Source organism: Pezoporus occidentalis, unplaced genomic scaffold, assembly GCF_034315485.1.
Source record: "Pezoporus occidentalis ecotype Australia unplaced genomic scaffold, CSIRO_AGI_Poc_V1 ctg92, whole genome shotgun sequence".
NCBI classification, from domain to species: Eukaryota; Metazoa; Chordata; class Aves; order Psittaciformes; family Psittacidae; genus Pezoporus; species Pezoporus occidentalis.
The window spans coordinates 1,699,770-1,716,327 of NW_026916284.1; the positions used below are offsets into that span (position 1 = coordinate 1,699,770).

General features: G+C 55.5%; 2 protein-coding genes across 2 annotated transcripts in view; one reads left to right on the forward strand and one right to left on the reverse strand.

Moving 5' to 3' along the window:
- Positions 1-16,558, forward strand: part of PLXNA2 (plexin A2) — a 244,365-nt gene that overhangs the window by 211,268 nt on the left and 16,539 nt on the right. The window contains exons 24-36 of the mRNA XM_062605617.1: positions 792-959; positions 2,147-2,240; positions 3,811-4,050; positions 4,229-4,372; positions 5,724-5,958; positions 7,397-7,575; positions 10,448-10,768; positions 14,548-14,719; positions 14,961-15,068; positions 15,592-15,721; positions 15,823-16,009; positions 16,094-16,204; positions 16,257-16,435. Of these exons, the coding sequence (XP_062461601.1) occupies positions 792-959; positions 2,147-2,240; positions 3,811-4,050; positions 4,229-4,372; positions 5,724-5,958; positions 7,397-7,575; positions 10,448-10,768; positions 14,548-14,719; positions 14,961-15,068; positions 15,592-15,721; positions 15,823-16,009; positions 16,094-16,204; positions 16,257-16,435 (2,268 nt within the window). The remainder of the gene's footprint in view (positions 1-791; positions 960-2,146; positions 2,241-3,810; positions 4,051-4,228; positions 4,373-5,723; positions 5,959-7,396; positions 7,576-10,447; positions 10,769-14,547; positions 14,720-14,960; positions 15,069-15,591; positions 15,722-15,822; positions 16,010-16,093; positions 16,205-16,256; positions 16,436-16,558) is intronic.
- On the reverse strand, positions 12,572-14,371 carry LOC134157012 (uncharacterized). The gene is made up of 3 exons (XM_062605535.1): positions 13,852-14,371; positions 13,014-13,731; positions 12,572-12,808 (listed from the first exon to the last, which is right to left on the reverse strand). Exons 1-3 carry the CDS (start codon positions 14,320-14,322, stop codon positions 12,684-12,686), a joined length of 1,314 nt encoding a protein of 437 aa, XP_062461519.1. The 5' UTR covers positions 14,323-14,371; the 3' UTR covers positions 12,572-12,683.

A 16,558-nucleotide genomic window follows, 5' to 3' on the forward strand; every position in this document is an offset into this window, starting at 1 on the left:
GCAGCTCTGTCCCAGCAGCGGGAGCATCGCTGCTTGGATCTCATTCCCCTTCATCCACCCATCCATCCCTCCCTCCCTCCATCCCTCCATCTATCCCTCCATCCATCTATCCCTCCATCCATCTATCCCTCCATCCATCTATCCCTCCATCCATCCATCCATCCATCCATCCATCAATCCATCCATCCATCCATCCACCAGTGCCTTTGTGCTTTGACAGCCCCTCTCTTCTCTGCTGCCTTGACCTCTGGGGCTTCACTGAAAGCAGATGGTCTGTTGTGTCCAGCCAGCCAGTGCCAAGGCCGAGGTCACCCCTGCTTTGATGGGGACACAAAGACAGAAGGCAGTGGTGACGGTGGCATCGCCCTTCCCAAGGGGCTTCGTGTGCTCTATTATGCTGCTCACAAGAGCCCATGTATGCAGTGGGGTGGGAGGGGAAGAATTTGGCTTTTGAGTGAGCTTATGCATCCCATTTCAAAAGCAGCCATCTGTTTTCACATGCCCAGCAGAAGGCAGCGGGTTCACAGAGGGATGCAGGAGGCTGCAGTTTGGCACAAAGAGTAATTTCAGGGAGCCTGCGCTTCTCTTTTGGTGGGCAGACAGAGTCCCTTTCCATGCCAGTGAACCTCTCCTGCCCATCTCAGGAGCTCAGCCCCTTTCAGGTATCAGAGTGTAGGGCTGGCTGATGGCTCAGCCTTTTAGTGAGCTGCAGGTCAGCACTAGGACCAAGGGGTTCCTGCCCTTATGCTGTGACTGCCCATTAAGGCTTCCCTGGCTTCTCTCTTGCACAGGCGATCCATGAACGAGATCGTCTGCGTGTCAGCTCCATCAGCCCATGGCCTGGGGGCTGTTCATGTCTCTGTCAGCGTGGACCGGGCTCAGCTGGAGAGGACTTTGCTGTTTGAGTACATTGACGATCCAAAGGTGCAGCATATTGAACCTGAGTGGAGCATTGCCAGGTAACAAAAACGTCTGACATAATTTCCTTGGCAAGCAGGAGGGTAAACCAGCATGCCTGGTCTGGGTTTTCTCTCTCAACCTGTGATCTGTGAGGTCAAAAGAGGGTCAATTTGAAAATGCACATCCCATCCTGGATTTGTCAGGGCTGTGCGTGTGCAGCATTTGCAGTTACCAAAAATCAGGTCCAGAGTTACTATCAAGTAGCTGCGATTACCAAGGCAATTACAACAGCAGCAGTCTGCCCACACATTCTGGGAGCACGAATAAAGCCAAGATCACTTCCATCTGCTGAAGAAGTGCACAATTGCTCATTAAAGGCTCCTTCTCATAGTCCTGCAATAAAACAAAACCAGCAAGCACCAAGAAAGGAAAAAGCTGATGCTAATCAAAACATAGTGTTTATTCCAGATTCACTGCTTGGTACAGAGTGACCGGTGCTGTCACTTCACTGTGGCATCATCACTGCTAAAAACCCTATGCCAGCCTCATCCCCTGGGGTTACTTTAATGGTTGTGCTCACACAGGCTGAAACATAGCAATTCATTTCAAATTCCAACTGTTTTTTAAAATTGCCCCTGAATGAAGGGCACAGCAGGCTCTGAGGTGTTTGCTTTGAGCCCCAGTTCAAGATAACGTCTGTCTGGGGTGAGATGGGTTTCGTGGGCTGGTTCAGGAAGCCAGAAGTGAAACACTTTACACAGAGGCATTGGCTGTAGGAGAACTGGGGTTGTGTCCTACCTGGCCCACATGGCATTGGGTGCTCTTCATCCCTCCCCTCCCAAGTGTGACAACTTGCTGCATCTGCAATCCAGATGCAAGTGCATGTCAGCTCCTTCACTGCACATACCGTTCATTGTGTTCCTTAAAAACATCACGATGTAAATCATTAACCACTGTGATTAATGTATTGTCTTACATATTTAGTCTCAGCTCAGTTGATTTCTTTGGTCCCATTTCTCATCCTGCTGCCTTGCAGTGCTGTTAGGTGGGAGAAAGCTGCGAGTATAAAATCTTGCTGACTTTGGACCCCCCTCCCCAGTGACTCAGGGAGTGGGAATTAATCCATGCTGTCTCCTGGTGCCTGAAGTGTCTGCAGAAAACATCTTTCTGAGATCAACAAGCATCCTTCTTGTCAAGCAGAGCCTCTCTCCACAGCATTAATCAGGTGTCTCCTGGTTCTCCACAGCGGACACACACCTCTGACTGTTACCGGCTCCAACCTGGATGTGATCCAGGAGCCAAGGATCCGCGTCAAGTACAATGGGAAGGAGTTTGTCAACGTAAGTAGCTGCTGTCAGCACGGTGCCTGGGAGCATCCCTTGCATGGGTTCTCCCCACCTGGGTGCACACATGCACTGGTTACTGGTGAGGCTTGCCATGGCAAAGCTGCTTTGGGGTTGTTTCCCTAGATTTACTGAAACTGGGAACGCTGGAAAGAGGGATTCTTCCACACACAAATTACTTCTTCAGCAGCACAGTAACTGCCAAGCGGTTTTCAAAGCTAGAAATGGAAGCCTTCAGTCTGGATCATCTCAATCACATCAAATTCTGTCTTGGGTCAGATAAAGTTTCACTCTGAAATTCCCCATTTTGTCCGAGGCCCTGAAACCTTTCCTCTCCCCAGCACCTTTGATTTCCAGTCCCTAGCTCAGGTCTACAGGCACATTATGATGGGAAGCCCGTGTAGCTGCCTCCATCATTCCCAGCTGCTCCACACTTCCCATTTTAGTCCTGCTCTTTCTGTAAAAGCCCAGAGTAGGCGCTGAGACCTGCCAGCTCTGAGGCTGCTATGTTTAACTAGTCTCTCCCTAGCTGCCTCTCTATAAATAAACCCCCTACTGCCACAGCTCTGGGCCCAGCAAACCTGTACCAGCCCAGGGAGGGGAGGAGAGAGGGAACCACTTCTGAACAAGAAGCTTTCAGGCTGCTTTTGCAGCTCAGTCACTGCAGTAAGGCCAGATGCTGCTTCCCTGTATCCACCTCACCATGTGAAGGATGCTGGACATGGGGCTCTGGGTATTCTGGTGAAGCTGGGTGTTATTTTTAAGGCTCTTTTCCTTCCTCCCTTTTATCACTCTAATATTCCCAAAGCAAGGAGTCGGTATAGCAGAATTTGGGCTTGATCTGTAATGCCACCTCCTTCCCCAGTCTGTTTTGTTTCAGTCCAAGGGTAAGAAACTGAAATGAATCCCTAGGTAAGTGGGAACTAAGCAACGTCCTTTTATGCTACAAATACAGATTGTACCTCCAGAACCTGCAGAAATTATTCTGACCAAGTAAAATTGCAATACGCTGTTCCTATGCAGTGATCTTTCTCACTGAACCTGTATTATCTTGGAAAGGGCAAATCACTTAGCAGTCTTTCCTATTCCCTTTCTCCCTTCCCCTCTGAAGACCTTTTTCATTGGAGCTCTTTTTAAAGAGACATCTAATTTTGTTGCTAGCACTTGCAGTTACAGTGCTGCAAAAATAATCCTGAAGACACAAAATAGAGTGAAATTAAATTTTCCACTTATGGAGGGAGGCCAAACGGTTGGGCTCTTGCTGCTTTATAAGGCAAGAGCCTCATAAATCAGCCAGTTCCCTGCTTCCAGGCCTAGAGAAGCTGTGGGTGTCCTCAGCCTGGCAGGAGATGACCTTCGTGTTACCTCCAGCCCTGAAGTGCCAGACAGTCATTCCTCTCCCTTGCTGGGAATTGCCTCTAATCACCAGTTTGTAGCCGGAAGCAGGTATTTGCTGTGGGTCTGTTTCTCTGGGCTTTCCAGGGCGTATTTAAGGAATCAGAACATGGTTGTGCAGGTCAAGGTAAAGTTTTCCCTGACATCTTTCAAAGCATCACCTTCCTCCCAGGTCTGCAAGGTGGTGAACGCTACAGCGCTGTCCTGCCTGGCTCCCCCCCTCACCTCCGAGTATCGGCCCGGCCTGGATGCTGTGGAGCGGCCAGATGAGTTTGGGTTTATCTTTAACAATGTGCAGTCCCTCCTGGTCTACAACGACACCAAGTTCATCTACTACCCCAACCCAACGTTTGAACTGCTGAGCCCAACCGGGGTGCTGGAGCAGAAGCCAGGGTCACCCATCATCATGAAGGTAAGGAGACCTTTACTCAACCCATGGGAAGAAACAAAAAAAACAATCCCAGATTTTTATTCCCTCCTTGGAGAATGGGATACCCTGGATGGAGTCCCATCATTTGTACAAGGAATGGGAATGAGGCAGAAATGAGAGAAATGTATCTTTGTACAGTCTTCTCTCCCCTTGTCCCTAGGGCAGAAACCTGTGCCCACCCGCTCCTGGAGGAGCAAAGCTCAACTACACCGTGCTCATCGGAGAGACACCCTGTGCTGTCACTGTCTCTGAGACCCAGCTGCTGTGTGAGCCACCCAATCTCACCGGACAGCACAAAGTGATGGTGAGGGACCAAACACTCCTTTCAGCATCCTTTCCCTCCCTCTTTCCCATCCTTTTGCCCCCTTCTCTAGCTCCCTGATGCACTTGGATATTGAGTGCAGTTTCTTGTCCAAGGTTTGGTAGGATCTTTATTGCTGTCTAATTGGAAATATAAAATACTGATGTGGATTAGCATGGACAAACTTCTCTCCCTGAGGGAACCTACTATCAAAGCCTTCTAGAAGGAACAAATCTTTCTGGAAATGCCTTCAGCACTAGTTATCATCCTTTCTGTGGTGCTGCATAGCGTTCCTTCAGTAAGTGAGATCACTGGCATTAAACTGAAAGAGGGCAGATTTAGATTAGATTAGGAGTATATTCTTAACTATGAGGTGGTGAGCACTGGCACAAATTGCCCCATCCCTGACAGTGTTCAAGGCCAAGGTGGATGGGGTTTGGAGCAACCTGCTCTAGTGGAAAGGGTTCCTGCCCATGGCAGGGGGTTGGAAGTGGATGAGCTTTAAGGTCCCTTCCAACACAAACCATTCATGATTCTGTGATTTTCAGTGGGTTGTGTTCTCCCTCCTGTTGGGATTTTGACAGTCCTTCTAGCCAGACCTGGTCTGCAAAGTGGATGGGAAGGTTTTCCTTTTCCTAAAGCAGAAGCAGCTAGGAATATCTGAACGCTGGAGTGGTTGAATCAGTGGCCTCATGCAGAATAACAGTCGGTGTCCTCCTCTGCTTTGGTTTTGGGCATTGCTGCTTCCTCTGATCATCTTGCAGCTGCCGAAGTGCTTGAGTGGAGCCCAAACGAGATTGTAATTGTGATTTATTTCCCTTTAAGTTCAGCATCCAAAACATATTCACATTATCACAGTGTGATGCAGAGAAGCACAACCTGGCTGAGAGCTGCTTACATCTGTGGCCGGGGCACATCCAAGAAAAGTCTGTCCTGGCATTAACCTCCAGCGTGTTTGCTCTTTAGCTTTCACATCTCTCCCCTTCTCTGTTCTCTCTTTCCAGTCACTCTGGTTTCTTGTCAGTGAAATTATCACTAGGTTGCGTATGTCCACACTTTACAAAAGGGAGTTGAAAGCTTATAAAATGAAAGTCAAATGGAGCCATCAGATAGTAAGAGCAAAGCCCAGATAGTGAAGGGCTGGCACATTTATCATGACTTGAAGCCTCCCTGTGTTCGCATAAGCTACACCCTCTGTTTGAAGGCAACTGGAGTTGCTATATTCTTGGCTGAAACATGACTCTGTTCAGTGCTTCTGTAGGGATCTGCACAGGCCATGTGGTATGTACTCAGGCTTTGGGACTGGCTGACAGCCTTAGCTAAAGCTGCTGGTTACCTCCACTGTGCTTTGTAGGTGCGTGTTGGTGGTATCATCTTCTCCCCTGGCTCGGTGAGCATCATCTCAGACAGCCTCCTGACCCTGCCAGCCATCATCAGCATCGCGGCTGGAGGCAGCCTGCTCCTCATCATCGTCATCATCGTCCTCATTGCCTACAAGCGCAAGTCCCGAGAGAACGACCTGACACTGAAGAGGCTGCAGATGCAGATGGACAACCTGGAGTCCCGAGTGGCCCTGGAGTGCAAGGAAGGTCAGTACAGACCAGGCACACTCTGTGTGCTACAGCTCCATGCTGTGCTCCCCAGCTCGCCCCAGGAGAGCCCCCCCCCATTACCTGATGTTTGTGGTGAGGAATGGAGTTCATGCCCCGCCACGTTTGCCCCCCAGACAAGCTGCAGCAGGGTGGGCAGCCACAGGTGTGTCAGCAGCAGACACAGCTTTGCTGCGTCATGTGCAGAGAATAGGGTTAGAGCTTGATCCTGCTTAAGCGACATGCCTGGATGGTGCTGGAGGGATGGTGCGAGCCCCAGGGTGTCCAACACAGTATGACCCCTTGTCTAATGGCCTTTTAGTACAGAGCTTTTAAAAAGGCACAGAGATATGGGGGAGAAGAGGTTTGGACCCCCAAGAAACAGTGTGCATCCCAAATGGAAGGCAGAGGATGGGAAAGCTGCTTCAGTCCCTCCTCCAGTCTCTAAGATGTGAGCCCAGAGCAGTGTGAGTAGGTCTAAGAGATAGGAAGAAGCTCCTCAGCATTTATTTCTGGGGAATCTTGTGTGTTATTTGGACTGGATTTCAACACAGACAAGTCTTGCCCCTTCAGCAAGGCAGCTGCACCTGGCTGCTCTGCATGAGAGTGAAGGTAGAGGTGTGCAGACACCTCTGTAGCTGGTGGGTGAGAGGAGAAGCATTCTGCTGTAGTTCTCTGTGTCCTTCCAGCTGGAAGGGAGCTTAGTGAATTAAAGAAAAATAAATCAAAAGCTGCAAATTCCATAGTGTGGCCTGTTTCTAGAGAGCATCACACTGGATTTGTTCAGCTAGTTTTAAAAGGATAGCCTTAGAAGCACAGGACAAAAAATGAGATGTATTCAGGAGAGAACACCACCTGGGCATGGGCACAGCCTTGCTGGGGTACAGAGATCTCACTGAGCCAGCATTTCATACTTTGGAGGATGAACACAAGGCCACACATAGAGCTGTATAACACGGTGATGTTATGTAGCAAGTGGAAGAATAAATCCCTTCCTGACCCCTACAGTAAGCAGTTTCTGCTTGGATTTGATCTGCATCAGCTTTGATTATTTTGGCAACTGTTGACAGAGGAGGAAAGGAAGAAGAAAGGAAAATACAGGAGGCACCAAGTTAGGAAAATAGATCCTCACTTCTATCTGCAGCCTTTAAAGCTGCTGTAGGTGTGTGTACACAAGTGTGAACTGCATACAAATTAATAGGCATCTTTTGTTCTCAGCATCTGCTCTGTGCAGTGTGTGCTCTCTTGCTTTCAGCAGAACCTCTGAGGGAGAGGCTTTCTCTGAGCTACATAGCAGGGTCTCCTCCACATCGCTTTTCTGAGCTGGCCTATTTGTGGGTCCTACTCGAGGCGAGCGGACGGGCAGCCCACCCTCCCCCAAAGCCTGGCCTCCCTGAGCTCACATGTGCTTCTCTCTTGTTCCATTCTCCCTCAACAGCTTTTGCAGAGCTGCAGACGGATATCAATGAATTGACCAGTGACCTGGATCGCTCTGGGATCCCATACCTTGACTACCGGACCTATGCCATGAGGGTCCTTTTCCCTGGCATTGAGGACCATCCTGTCCTGCGGGAGCTGGAGGTAACGTACAGCCTGTGCTCAGGCCCTTCAAAGTTTCCCTGAGCTGGTGTGAAACCCAGAGGCCTTTATGCCTTCCACACAAATCTTAATGAGAGGCACTGGGATCAGCAGGATGAGCTGCCAGTTCATTTTAGCTATGAAGCTGGTGGTTCATCTCCATCTCTCATTGCTTGATTCCTTTTGCTTTCTTCCCTCTGGTGTTGCTTTATGGGGTTTTATATTGCTATAGGCCAGCAGCAAAGCATACCACGTAAGTTACTGGTGTCCTTTTAATCTCCTCCCTATTCACTGTACTGTACAGGGAAGGCTCTGAGCCTGGGAGCATCCTGCTTAGAGCATTCTGCTTTCCATGGCGTGTCCACCGGAGGGCAAATGCCGTGGCTCGGTATGGCTAGCCTGCCTGTGAGCTCTCAATGTTTTATCCACCACTGTGTCTAAATACATATGGAAAATTTTCACTGGGGATACAGCAAAATGGGTGATGTGCAAGGGTCCATCGGATCCCCTTGCAGATGAGCCCTGCTCACCTGTGAGAGCACCCAAATAAATGATGGTGCTTCAAGAAACATTCTCTGCCACTGAGAGAACGTGGGGCTTCCATCCTCCATCCAGGATGCACAGAAGTACAAGCTCTGCACTCCCTCTTGGAGTATTACTCCAGTATCCTGAAAGTCGTAAGTCCTCTTGCCTTCACACAGCCCAGGGGATGGCTCAAATCTTCAGCCAGAACTGTAAGAGGAAGAAGCAATGCTTGCTTGTGCTCCGTACGGCTGCGCTGCTTTACCAGGCAAGCACTACTTAGCATTAATGCATCAAATCTGATTCATCTCCAATGGGCACCAGCAGTTGCCCTGGTGTTGGTAAAACTCATCTGGGCTTTGAACCAACCTCTCACAGCCCATTCCCTGCTATTTCCAGTCCCATGCACTATGTTCACTGTTTAAATTGCCAAATAAGCCAAACAAATATGAAAGTTTTTTGTTTTACTCATGAAAAACAGAATTGCAGAAGTGATGTGCTGCCAATTACACAGTTGCTTAATTACGTAGTGTTAGTAAAACCAATACATAAGTCTCCAAGATGTTTGGTAAGGAGTTGCCTGATGCAGTTCCATCATTTTCACTTGTAATGAATTATTTCAATCTGCAACTGGCTGAAAGCCTCAATTTTTTACACTTGTCCCATAATAAAGCAATAGCCTGAATTAGTATTTAATTTACTTACAAGAGTGTCACTTTTTGTGCAGAACAAGCAGAATTATATGTTGTTTATAGGGCTGTTAGCCTCACAGTAGCAGCTTTATGACTCCGAGTGCAGTTCTGAACAATGATCATAGAATGGTTAGGGTTGGAAAAGACCTTAATATCATCTAGTTCCAACCCTTCTGCTATGGGCAGGGACACCACACACTGTCACCCAAGACTCCATCCAACCTAGACTTGAACACTGCCAGGGATGGAGCGTTCACAACATGATGGTGAGCTGTGCAGAAGTGCTGGGAGGGGACAGAAAAGGTGACCAGGACTCGCCAGAGACCATGTCCAGGGATGCCAAGACTTTGAGAGATAGGGTGCTAGCTTGTGCACTCAGGGTTAAACCATTCACCCCACCCCTAGTGATGCTCCCCTGTCCTCCCAAGCCTTGGCTGATGGGTATTCCCTTCTTTATGTGCTGCGGCGGCAAGGTGGGGTGTGACAGCCTCTGCCCCAGGGATCTCTGCCAGGGCAGCTGCAGCTTTCCCCTCGTCCGCTGCCAGGCAGGCAAGGGTTCTGCTGTGCTCCCCCTGAGGCTTTGCTGCCCCAGGCGACTTGAGTGTTGCAGGTGGCATTGCCACCTTGGCCCCGGGCAGGCTTTTGGTCATGTCCTTCTGTTCCACCTGCCTCTTCTTGGTTTTCTGGGGCACGGCCACAGGTGGGAGCAGAGGCTTCCTCTCTTTGCCTGTGGCTGTGACCTGCAGAGCTGCCTTGAATCCTCTGCTGCTCTGCGGGGCAGGTGCCTGTCTCTGTGCTGTGGCCTCCTGCTTGCCGGAGCCATGGGAAGCTCGTGCTGGTGCCACTGGAGGGAGAGGTGCCAGTTTCTCCTTAGTAGCTCTGGGCAGGCAGCTCCCCTTTGGCTGCTCCCTAGGGTTGATCTTGTTGGGCAGCGGGCGCAGGCCCTGTGGAAGCACCTTGTGGTGTAGCCCCAGCGACCTGGTGTTGAGGCTGCCCTTGCTGCCCGTCGTCAGCATGGCTGGCAGGTGCTCGGCCACTCTCCCAGCGTTTCTCAGTGTGGGCTGAGTGGCAGGGGCCTTGCTGCTCTTGGCTGCCTGGACAGTGGCTGTTCTTGTGCTTGTCCCGGCAGCCCTGCTGCGTGGTGGCTCCTGCTGTGCCGCTGGCTGCTGGCGGGGTTCCTGCCTCCTTGCCACAGTTGGCAGCCTGCAGGAGCTGCTCATGGGTGTCTGTGAGCGAGGCGGTGGCGGGGGTGTCATTGCCACCACTGGTGGCGGACGAAGCGTCTGCTGCTGCGTTGCGCCGCTGCTGCGGGGCAGCACCGCTCGGTGCCCCAGGCTGCCCGTCTGCAAGAGAAGCCGAGGAGAGGCTGTGTGATGGTGTCCCTTGTGTCTGTGTCACAGCTTATGCAGTTGTGCTCCCCTGCCAGCCCCAGGGCAGGGCTCAGCCCCGCAGGGGGCTGCCGCCTGCCCCCCAGTCCGGCAGGGGAGAGGGCTGGCCACCCGCAGCCCACGGCCACTGCCCAGAGCACCCCCGGCGTGCCCGGGCAGCCTGACGGGCACGGCACGGGGGGCTCAGCTTGCTCCCTCCTGCTCCTCCCGCCCGCAGCTCCCGTGGTCGGGAGGACATTCAGCCCCGTCTCCCTCGCTCTCCCAACTAGTACCTGCTGGTTGGTATCAGGGCGAAACCTCTGCTGGTAGGGCACCCGTGGCATGGTGATTCTTTGGCGGGACGAGGCCTGGCTCGGGCTGCCCTGCGGCTCTTCCTCGGGCTGCCTGCGGGCCACCTGCGGGCAGAAGGAGGAGGAAGAGGTGTGTGATGAATGCGGCTGCATTTGCACAGCTGCCCCCGCGGTGCCCGCAGGCCCGGCCCTGCACCCAGGCGGCTCCGTAGGGCCCTGTCCCACCGCCGGCCGCCTCCCTCCTGCCCCGGCCCTCACCTGGCGCATCCTCTGTGCGCTCGGCCTGCCCTCAGCGGGCCGGGAACGGGCGTTCGCCTCTTTACCGACGGGCATCTCCCACGTCCTGGGACGCTGAAGTGCCGTAGGCTTCCAGGGAAACTGCTGCCTCCTGAGGGAGGCTGCTCCTCTGGCCTGGGGTGCTCCAGGGCTCTCGCTCCTTATATACCCCACGGTCAGCACGGGGGTGCCTCCGTCACAATGGCCTCCGGGCACAAGGACTCCCCCTACATCACAAAGCCTCTGAGGTCACGATGGCGATGCCTGCACCCATGCCTGGTGCCAGGCAGTCCCACAGCGTCTCCACAGCGACCACCGAGGCTTTGTGATGGCGGCGGCCTTGTGCCCGTGGCCACTGGGCGCCCCAGGGCTGCTGCGGGCACTCAGAGAGTCAACCGGGTTGGAAAAGACCTTTAAGGTGATCAAGTCCAAGCATTCCCCAGCATAGCCAAGGCCGCCACTAACCCATGGCACTGAGGGCCTCGTCTACACGGTGTATGAACGCTTCCCGGGAATGTGACGCCACCGCTGCCCTGGGCAGCCTGCTCCAATGCCTGAGCACCCGCTGGGAAAGCAATTGTTCCTAAACTCAGTCTGGTGCAGTTTGAGGCTGCTTCCTCTTATCCTATCTCTTGTTCTTTGTGAGAGGAGAGAGGCACCTCCCGGTTCCGTCTTCCTGTCAGGTAGCTGTTGAGAGCAATAACCTCCCCCGAGTCTTCTCTTCTCCAGACTGAACCCCCCCAAGGTCCCTCAGCCGTTCCCCATCACACTTGTGCTCCAGGCCTTTCACCAGCTCACCCTCTGGGAAAGCAATTGTTCCTAAACTCAGTCTGGTGCAGTTTGAGGCTGCTTCCTCTTATCCTATCTCTTGTTCTTTGTGAGAGGAGAGAGGCACCTCCTGGTTCCGTCTTCCTGTCAGGTAGCTGTTGAGAGCAATAACCTCCCCCGAGTCTTCTCTTCCCCAGACTGAACCCCCCAAAGGTCCCTCAGCCGTTCCCCATCACACTTGTGCTCCAGGCCTTTCACCAGCTCCGCTGCCCTTCTCCGGCCCCGCTCCAGCACCTCAGTGTCTCTCTTGTAGTGGGAGCCCAGGTGTGAACACAGAATTTGAGGGGTGGCCACACCAATGCCCAGTAGAGGGGGTGTCCCCTGTCACGGCCCTGGTTCTGCTGGCCACACTAATGCTGATACAGGCCAGGATGTTTGCAGGTTCAAGCCCCTGCCCTTTGCCTCATACCATTGGCCACAGCTCATAGATCCAGCTGGTCCAGATCCCTCTGCAGAGGTTTCTGCCCTCTAGCAGATCAGCACTCCCACCCAACTTGATGTCATCTGTACAGTGCTTGGGGTCCTTGCCTCCCATCCTATTATGATGGTGAGTAGAGCATTCCAGACGTAGTGAAGAAGAGTACTTTTTGGATGGACAATGCCATGCATTGCCCCCGGAGCCATCAGGGAAAGGCAGGCTGCCCAGCAAGGCTTGGTCCCGCTCCTGATAAGCAGCCCATCGTTCTGTCACCTTCACCTTCACATACCTGAGCTACCTCACACATATTTACGGGCTTTATCCTTGCAGCAGCTCCAAGCCTTTCTTCTTATTCCTCCCATCCCTTCTACAAATCTCTCATGCCCATTAGAGTGCTGCAACATGCAGCTGGCTTCAAAAGGCAGCTGACGTGTGAGCCACCGCATCACACCCTGCTTCATGCCATCGGGACGCACTTTTCCTGCATGGGCAGCACGTGCTGCCCAGAGGCAGCAAGTCTGCAAGCCCACCAGCTGGGAAGTGCCTCAAGGGAAGAGGTCGCTCCCCAGGCTTCTACACTGCTGACACGAGGGAAAAGCAGTAGGCGGCAGAGGCGAGCAGTGGGGGGAAAGGGGAATGGTTTATTGTCCCGAGAAGGTGTCCGCAGCGAGCGCAGGCTGCAGCACGGTGTCCTGAGCGCCGCTCTGTCGGGGATGGCGCCGGCAGTGGGGCACTACTCCTCTACCCGTGGGTTCATGCAGGAGAAGCTGAAAGTCTTGCGCAGAGACTTCATTGCTCTCCTGAAGCGGGACGATCGTCGCTTTTGGAGCGCTCCTGCATCCGGCTGGGTGGCAGTGCCTGCGGGGGAAGGGGAGCTGTAGGCACGGGGCTGGGTGGGCGCTGGGCAAGCTCCTGCTGCCACCCAGCACCGCGGGCTTTCCCGGGGGGCTTTCCAGTGAAGGCTTTTTGGCCCTCGCCCACGGAGTGGAGGCCGGGGCACAGGTGAAGTCATGTTCACGCTGCTGCCAGCCTGGCCTGGCTGCCACTCCACGCAGGGACGTACCTGACTCGTCCTCAGTGTCCTGAACTGCTGCAGGTGACACTGGCGGTGCCTCCTCTTGTGCTGCCCGTGAGGCAGGGGCACTGCTGGCCTCACCTTGATGGTTTTCAGATGCTCTCCTGAGTACTTTGCGCACGAATGAGAGCTGCAGAGCTCTGTCTCTAAGTGTGCGCCGCCTTGGGGCAGGTGCCTGAGATGCTGCCTGCTCTGCGACACAGGATGCAGAGCCAGGGGAAGCTGGTGCTGGTGCCTCCTCGTCCTCTTGTGCCAGGGCAGCGAGAGGTGTGCGGTGCTGCTCTTGCTCAGCAGCTGCGGGCAGGGTGGGAGCTGCTGGCTCGGTGTCTGTGGGTCTGGCCAGGGCAGGAGACAGGCTCTGCAGGTCTCCAGCTGTCTCTTCCGCTGCCTCTTCTGCTGCCTCTCGTGCTGCGGCTGTGCCCACGCTGCTGGGGATGCTGGATCCCTCCTGGGGTCCCGCGCGGGGTGCCTGGGAGAGCTCAGGCACCAAGGGGTTGACATAGATGTCCCATATGGTGATGGCTTCCCCTTGGGACAGCTCTTTGTCCCAGTCGCGTTCTGAGGACTCCTTCACCTCCTTGACCAAGGCTCTGATCCATATGTTGCCCTTGGTGACGTCCTGCAAATGGGACAGCAGTTGGTCGCTGTCCTCTTCCCTTTTGTGGTCGTTCTCCTCTTCCTGCTCCTTCTCAGTGGGCAGTTCCTCCTGTAATCACACAACCGGGATGCAGGGGATGAGCGTGCTGCAGCTGGGCAGCGCAGTGCCTGGCCCCAGGCAGGGGCAGGCTCATCCCCCTGTGCTGTCCCATCCATCATTGGCGCTCACCTGTATGTACTGGAGCAACGCTCTGTGTCTCGGGCAGCAATATTGCCTCTGGCTGTCTTGCAGCTGGAGCTCCCTCTCCTCAGGGCCTCCCAGCTGCCCAGGCAGGCTGGCTGTCCTCTGCCTGTCCAGACTGTGCCTGCTGCTGGCAGTGCAGCTCCTCTTCTGCCCCTCCCGGACCTCTGTCCAGGGGATCACCAGGAATGTCTCTGCCACACGCAGCCTGGGGGAGGCACCTGCCTCCTGCACCTCGAGACCTGTGGTGCTGGGCACATGCGCCTCGGTCACTGGGGGCTGAGATTCCTGATCTGAGGGAGAAGCAGCTGCATGTCCTTCTACGTCTGCTCCTGGGGCAAGGTGGGGTGTCGCAGCCTCTGCCCCGGGGACCTCTGTCGATGAAAATGTCGCTTCACCCTTGTCTGGTGCTGGGGAGACAACAGCATTGGTGGCCTCTTCTTGCTGTTCTCCCAACATGGGTGACACCACGTCTTCTACACCTCCTGCTGCTGCAGTAGCGGGAGGGGCTGTGGCCACATGAGACCCAGAGTCCTCAAGTGCTGCAGGACTGCTTGTGGGCACCACCACATACAAACACTGTGTCGTGTCCCGGTGTTCCAAAGGCTGCTGTTCAGTTCCCTGGACCACAGCCGCAGAGTGGACCATAGGCTCCCACTCTGTGGGTGTGGATATCACCTGCAGAGCTGTGTCACGTACTGCGAGGCTCTGCGGGACACGTGCCTGTCTCGGTGCCTGTGCTGCTGCCTGCGGCTCGTCAAAGCCAGGGGAAGCTGGTGCCGGTGCCTCCTCGTCCTCTTGTGCCAGGGCAGCGAGAGGTGTGCGGTGCTGCTCTTGCTCAGCAGCTGCGGGCAGGGTGGGAGCTGCTGGCTCGGTGTCTGTGGGTCTGGCCAGGGCAGGAGACAGGCTCTGCAGGTCTCCAGCTGTCTCTTCCGCTGCCTCTTCTGCTGCCTCTCGTGCTGCGGCTGTGCCCATGCTGCTGGGGATGCTGGATCCCTCCTGGGGTCCCGCGCGGGGTGCCTGGGAGGGGTGCCCCTCGTCCGCTGCCAGGCAGGCAAGGGTTCTGCTGTGCTCCCCCTGAGGCTTTGCTGCCCCAGGCGACTTGAGTGTTGCAGGTGGCATTGCCACCTTGGCCCCGGGCAGGCTTTTGATTGTAGTCTTCTGTTCCACCTGCCTCTTCTTGGTTTTCTGGGGCACGGCCACAGGTGGGAGCAGAGGCTTCCTCTCTTTGCCTGTGGCTGTGACCTGCAGAGCTGCCTTGAATCCTCTGCTGCTCTGCGGGGCAGGTGCCTGTCTCTGTGCTGTGGCCTCCTGCTTGCCGGAGCCATGGGAAGCTCGTGCTGGTGCCACTGGAGGGAGAGGTGCCAGTTTCTCCTGGAGGGAGAGGTGCCAGTTTCTCCTGCCTAGTAGCTCTGGGCAGGCAGCTCCCCTTTGGCTGCTCCCTAGGGTTGATCTTGTTGGGCAGCGGGCGCAGGCCCTGTGGAAGCACCTTGTGGTGTAGCCCCAGCGACCTGGTGTTGAGGCTGCCCTTGCTGCCCGTCGTCAGCATGGCTGGCAGGTGCTCGGCCACTCTCCCAGCGTTTCTCAGTGTGGGCTGAGTGGCAGGGGCCTTGCTGCTCTTGGCTGCCTGGACAGTGGCTGTTCTTGTGCTTGTCCCGGCAGCCCTGCTGCGTGGTGGCTCCTGCTGTGCCGCTGGCTGCTGGCGGGGTTCCTGCCTCCTTGCCACAGTTGGCAGCCTGCAGGAGCTGCTCATGGGTGTCTGTGAGCGAGGCGGTGGCGTGGGTGTCATTGCCACCACTGGTGGCGGACGAAGCGTCTGCTGCTGCGTTGCGCCGCTGCTGCGGGGCAGCACCGCTCGGTGCCCCAGGCTGCCCGTCTGCAAGAGAAGCCGAGGAGAGGCTGTGTGATGGTGTCCCTTGTGTCTGTGTCACAGCTTATGCAGTTGTGCTCCCCTGCCAGCCCCAGGGCAGGGCTCAGCCCCGCAGGGGGCTGCCGCCTGCCCCCCAGTCCGGCAGGGGAGAGGGCTGGCCACCCGCAGCCCACGGCCACTGCCCAGAGCACCCCCGGCGTGCCCGGGCAGCCTGACGGGCACGGCACGGGGGGCTCAGCTTGCTCCCTCCTGCTCCTCCCGCCCGCAGCTCCCGTGGTCGGGAGGACATTCAGCCCCGTCTCCCTCGCTCTCCCAACTAGTACCTGCTGGTTGGTATCAGGGCGAAACCTCTGCTGGTAGGGCACCCGTGGCATGGTGATTCTTTGGCGGGACGAGGCCTGGCTCGGGCTGCCCTGCGGCCCTTCCTCGGGCTGCCTGCGGGCCACCTGCGGGCAGAAGGAGGAGGAAGAGGTGTGTGATGAATGCGGCTGCATTTGCACAGCTGCCCCCGCGGTGCCCGCAGGCCCGGCCCTGCACCCAGGCGGCTCCGTACGGCCCTGTCCCACCGCCGGCCGCCTCCCTCCTGCCCCGGCCCTCACCTGGCGCATCCTCTGTGCGCTCGGCCTGCCCTCAGCGGGCCGGGAACGGGCGTTCGCCTCTTTACCGACGGGCATCTCCCACGTCCTGGGACGCTGAAGTGCCGTAGGCTTCCAGGGAAACTGCTGCCTCCTGAGGGAGGCTGCTCCTCTGGCCTGGGGTGCTCCAGGGCTCTCGCTCCTTATATACCCCACGGTCAGCACGGGGGTGCCTCCGTCACAATGGCCT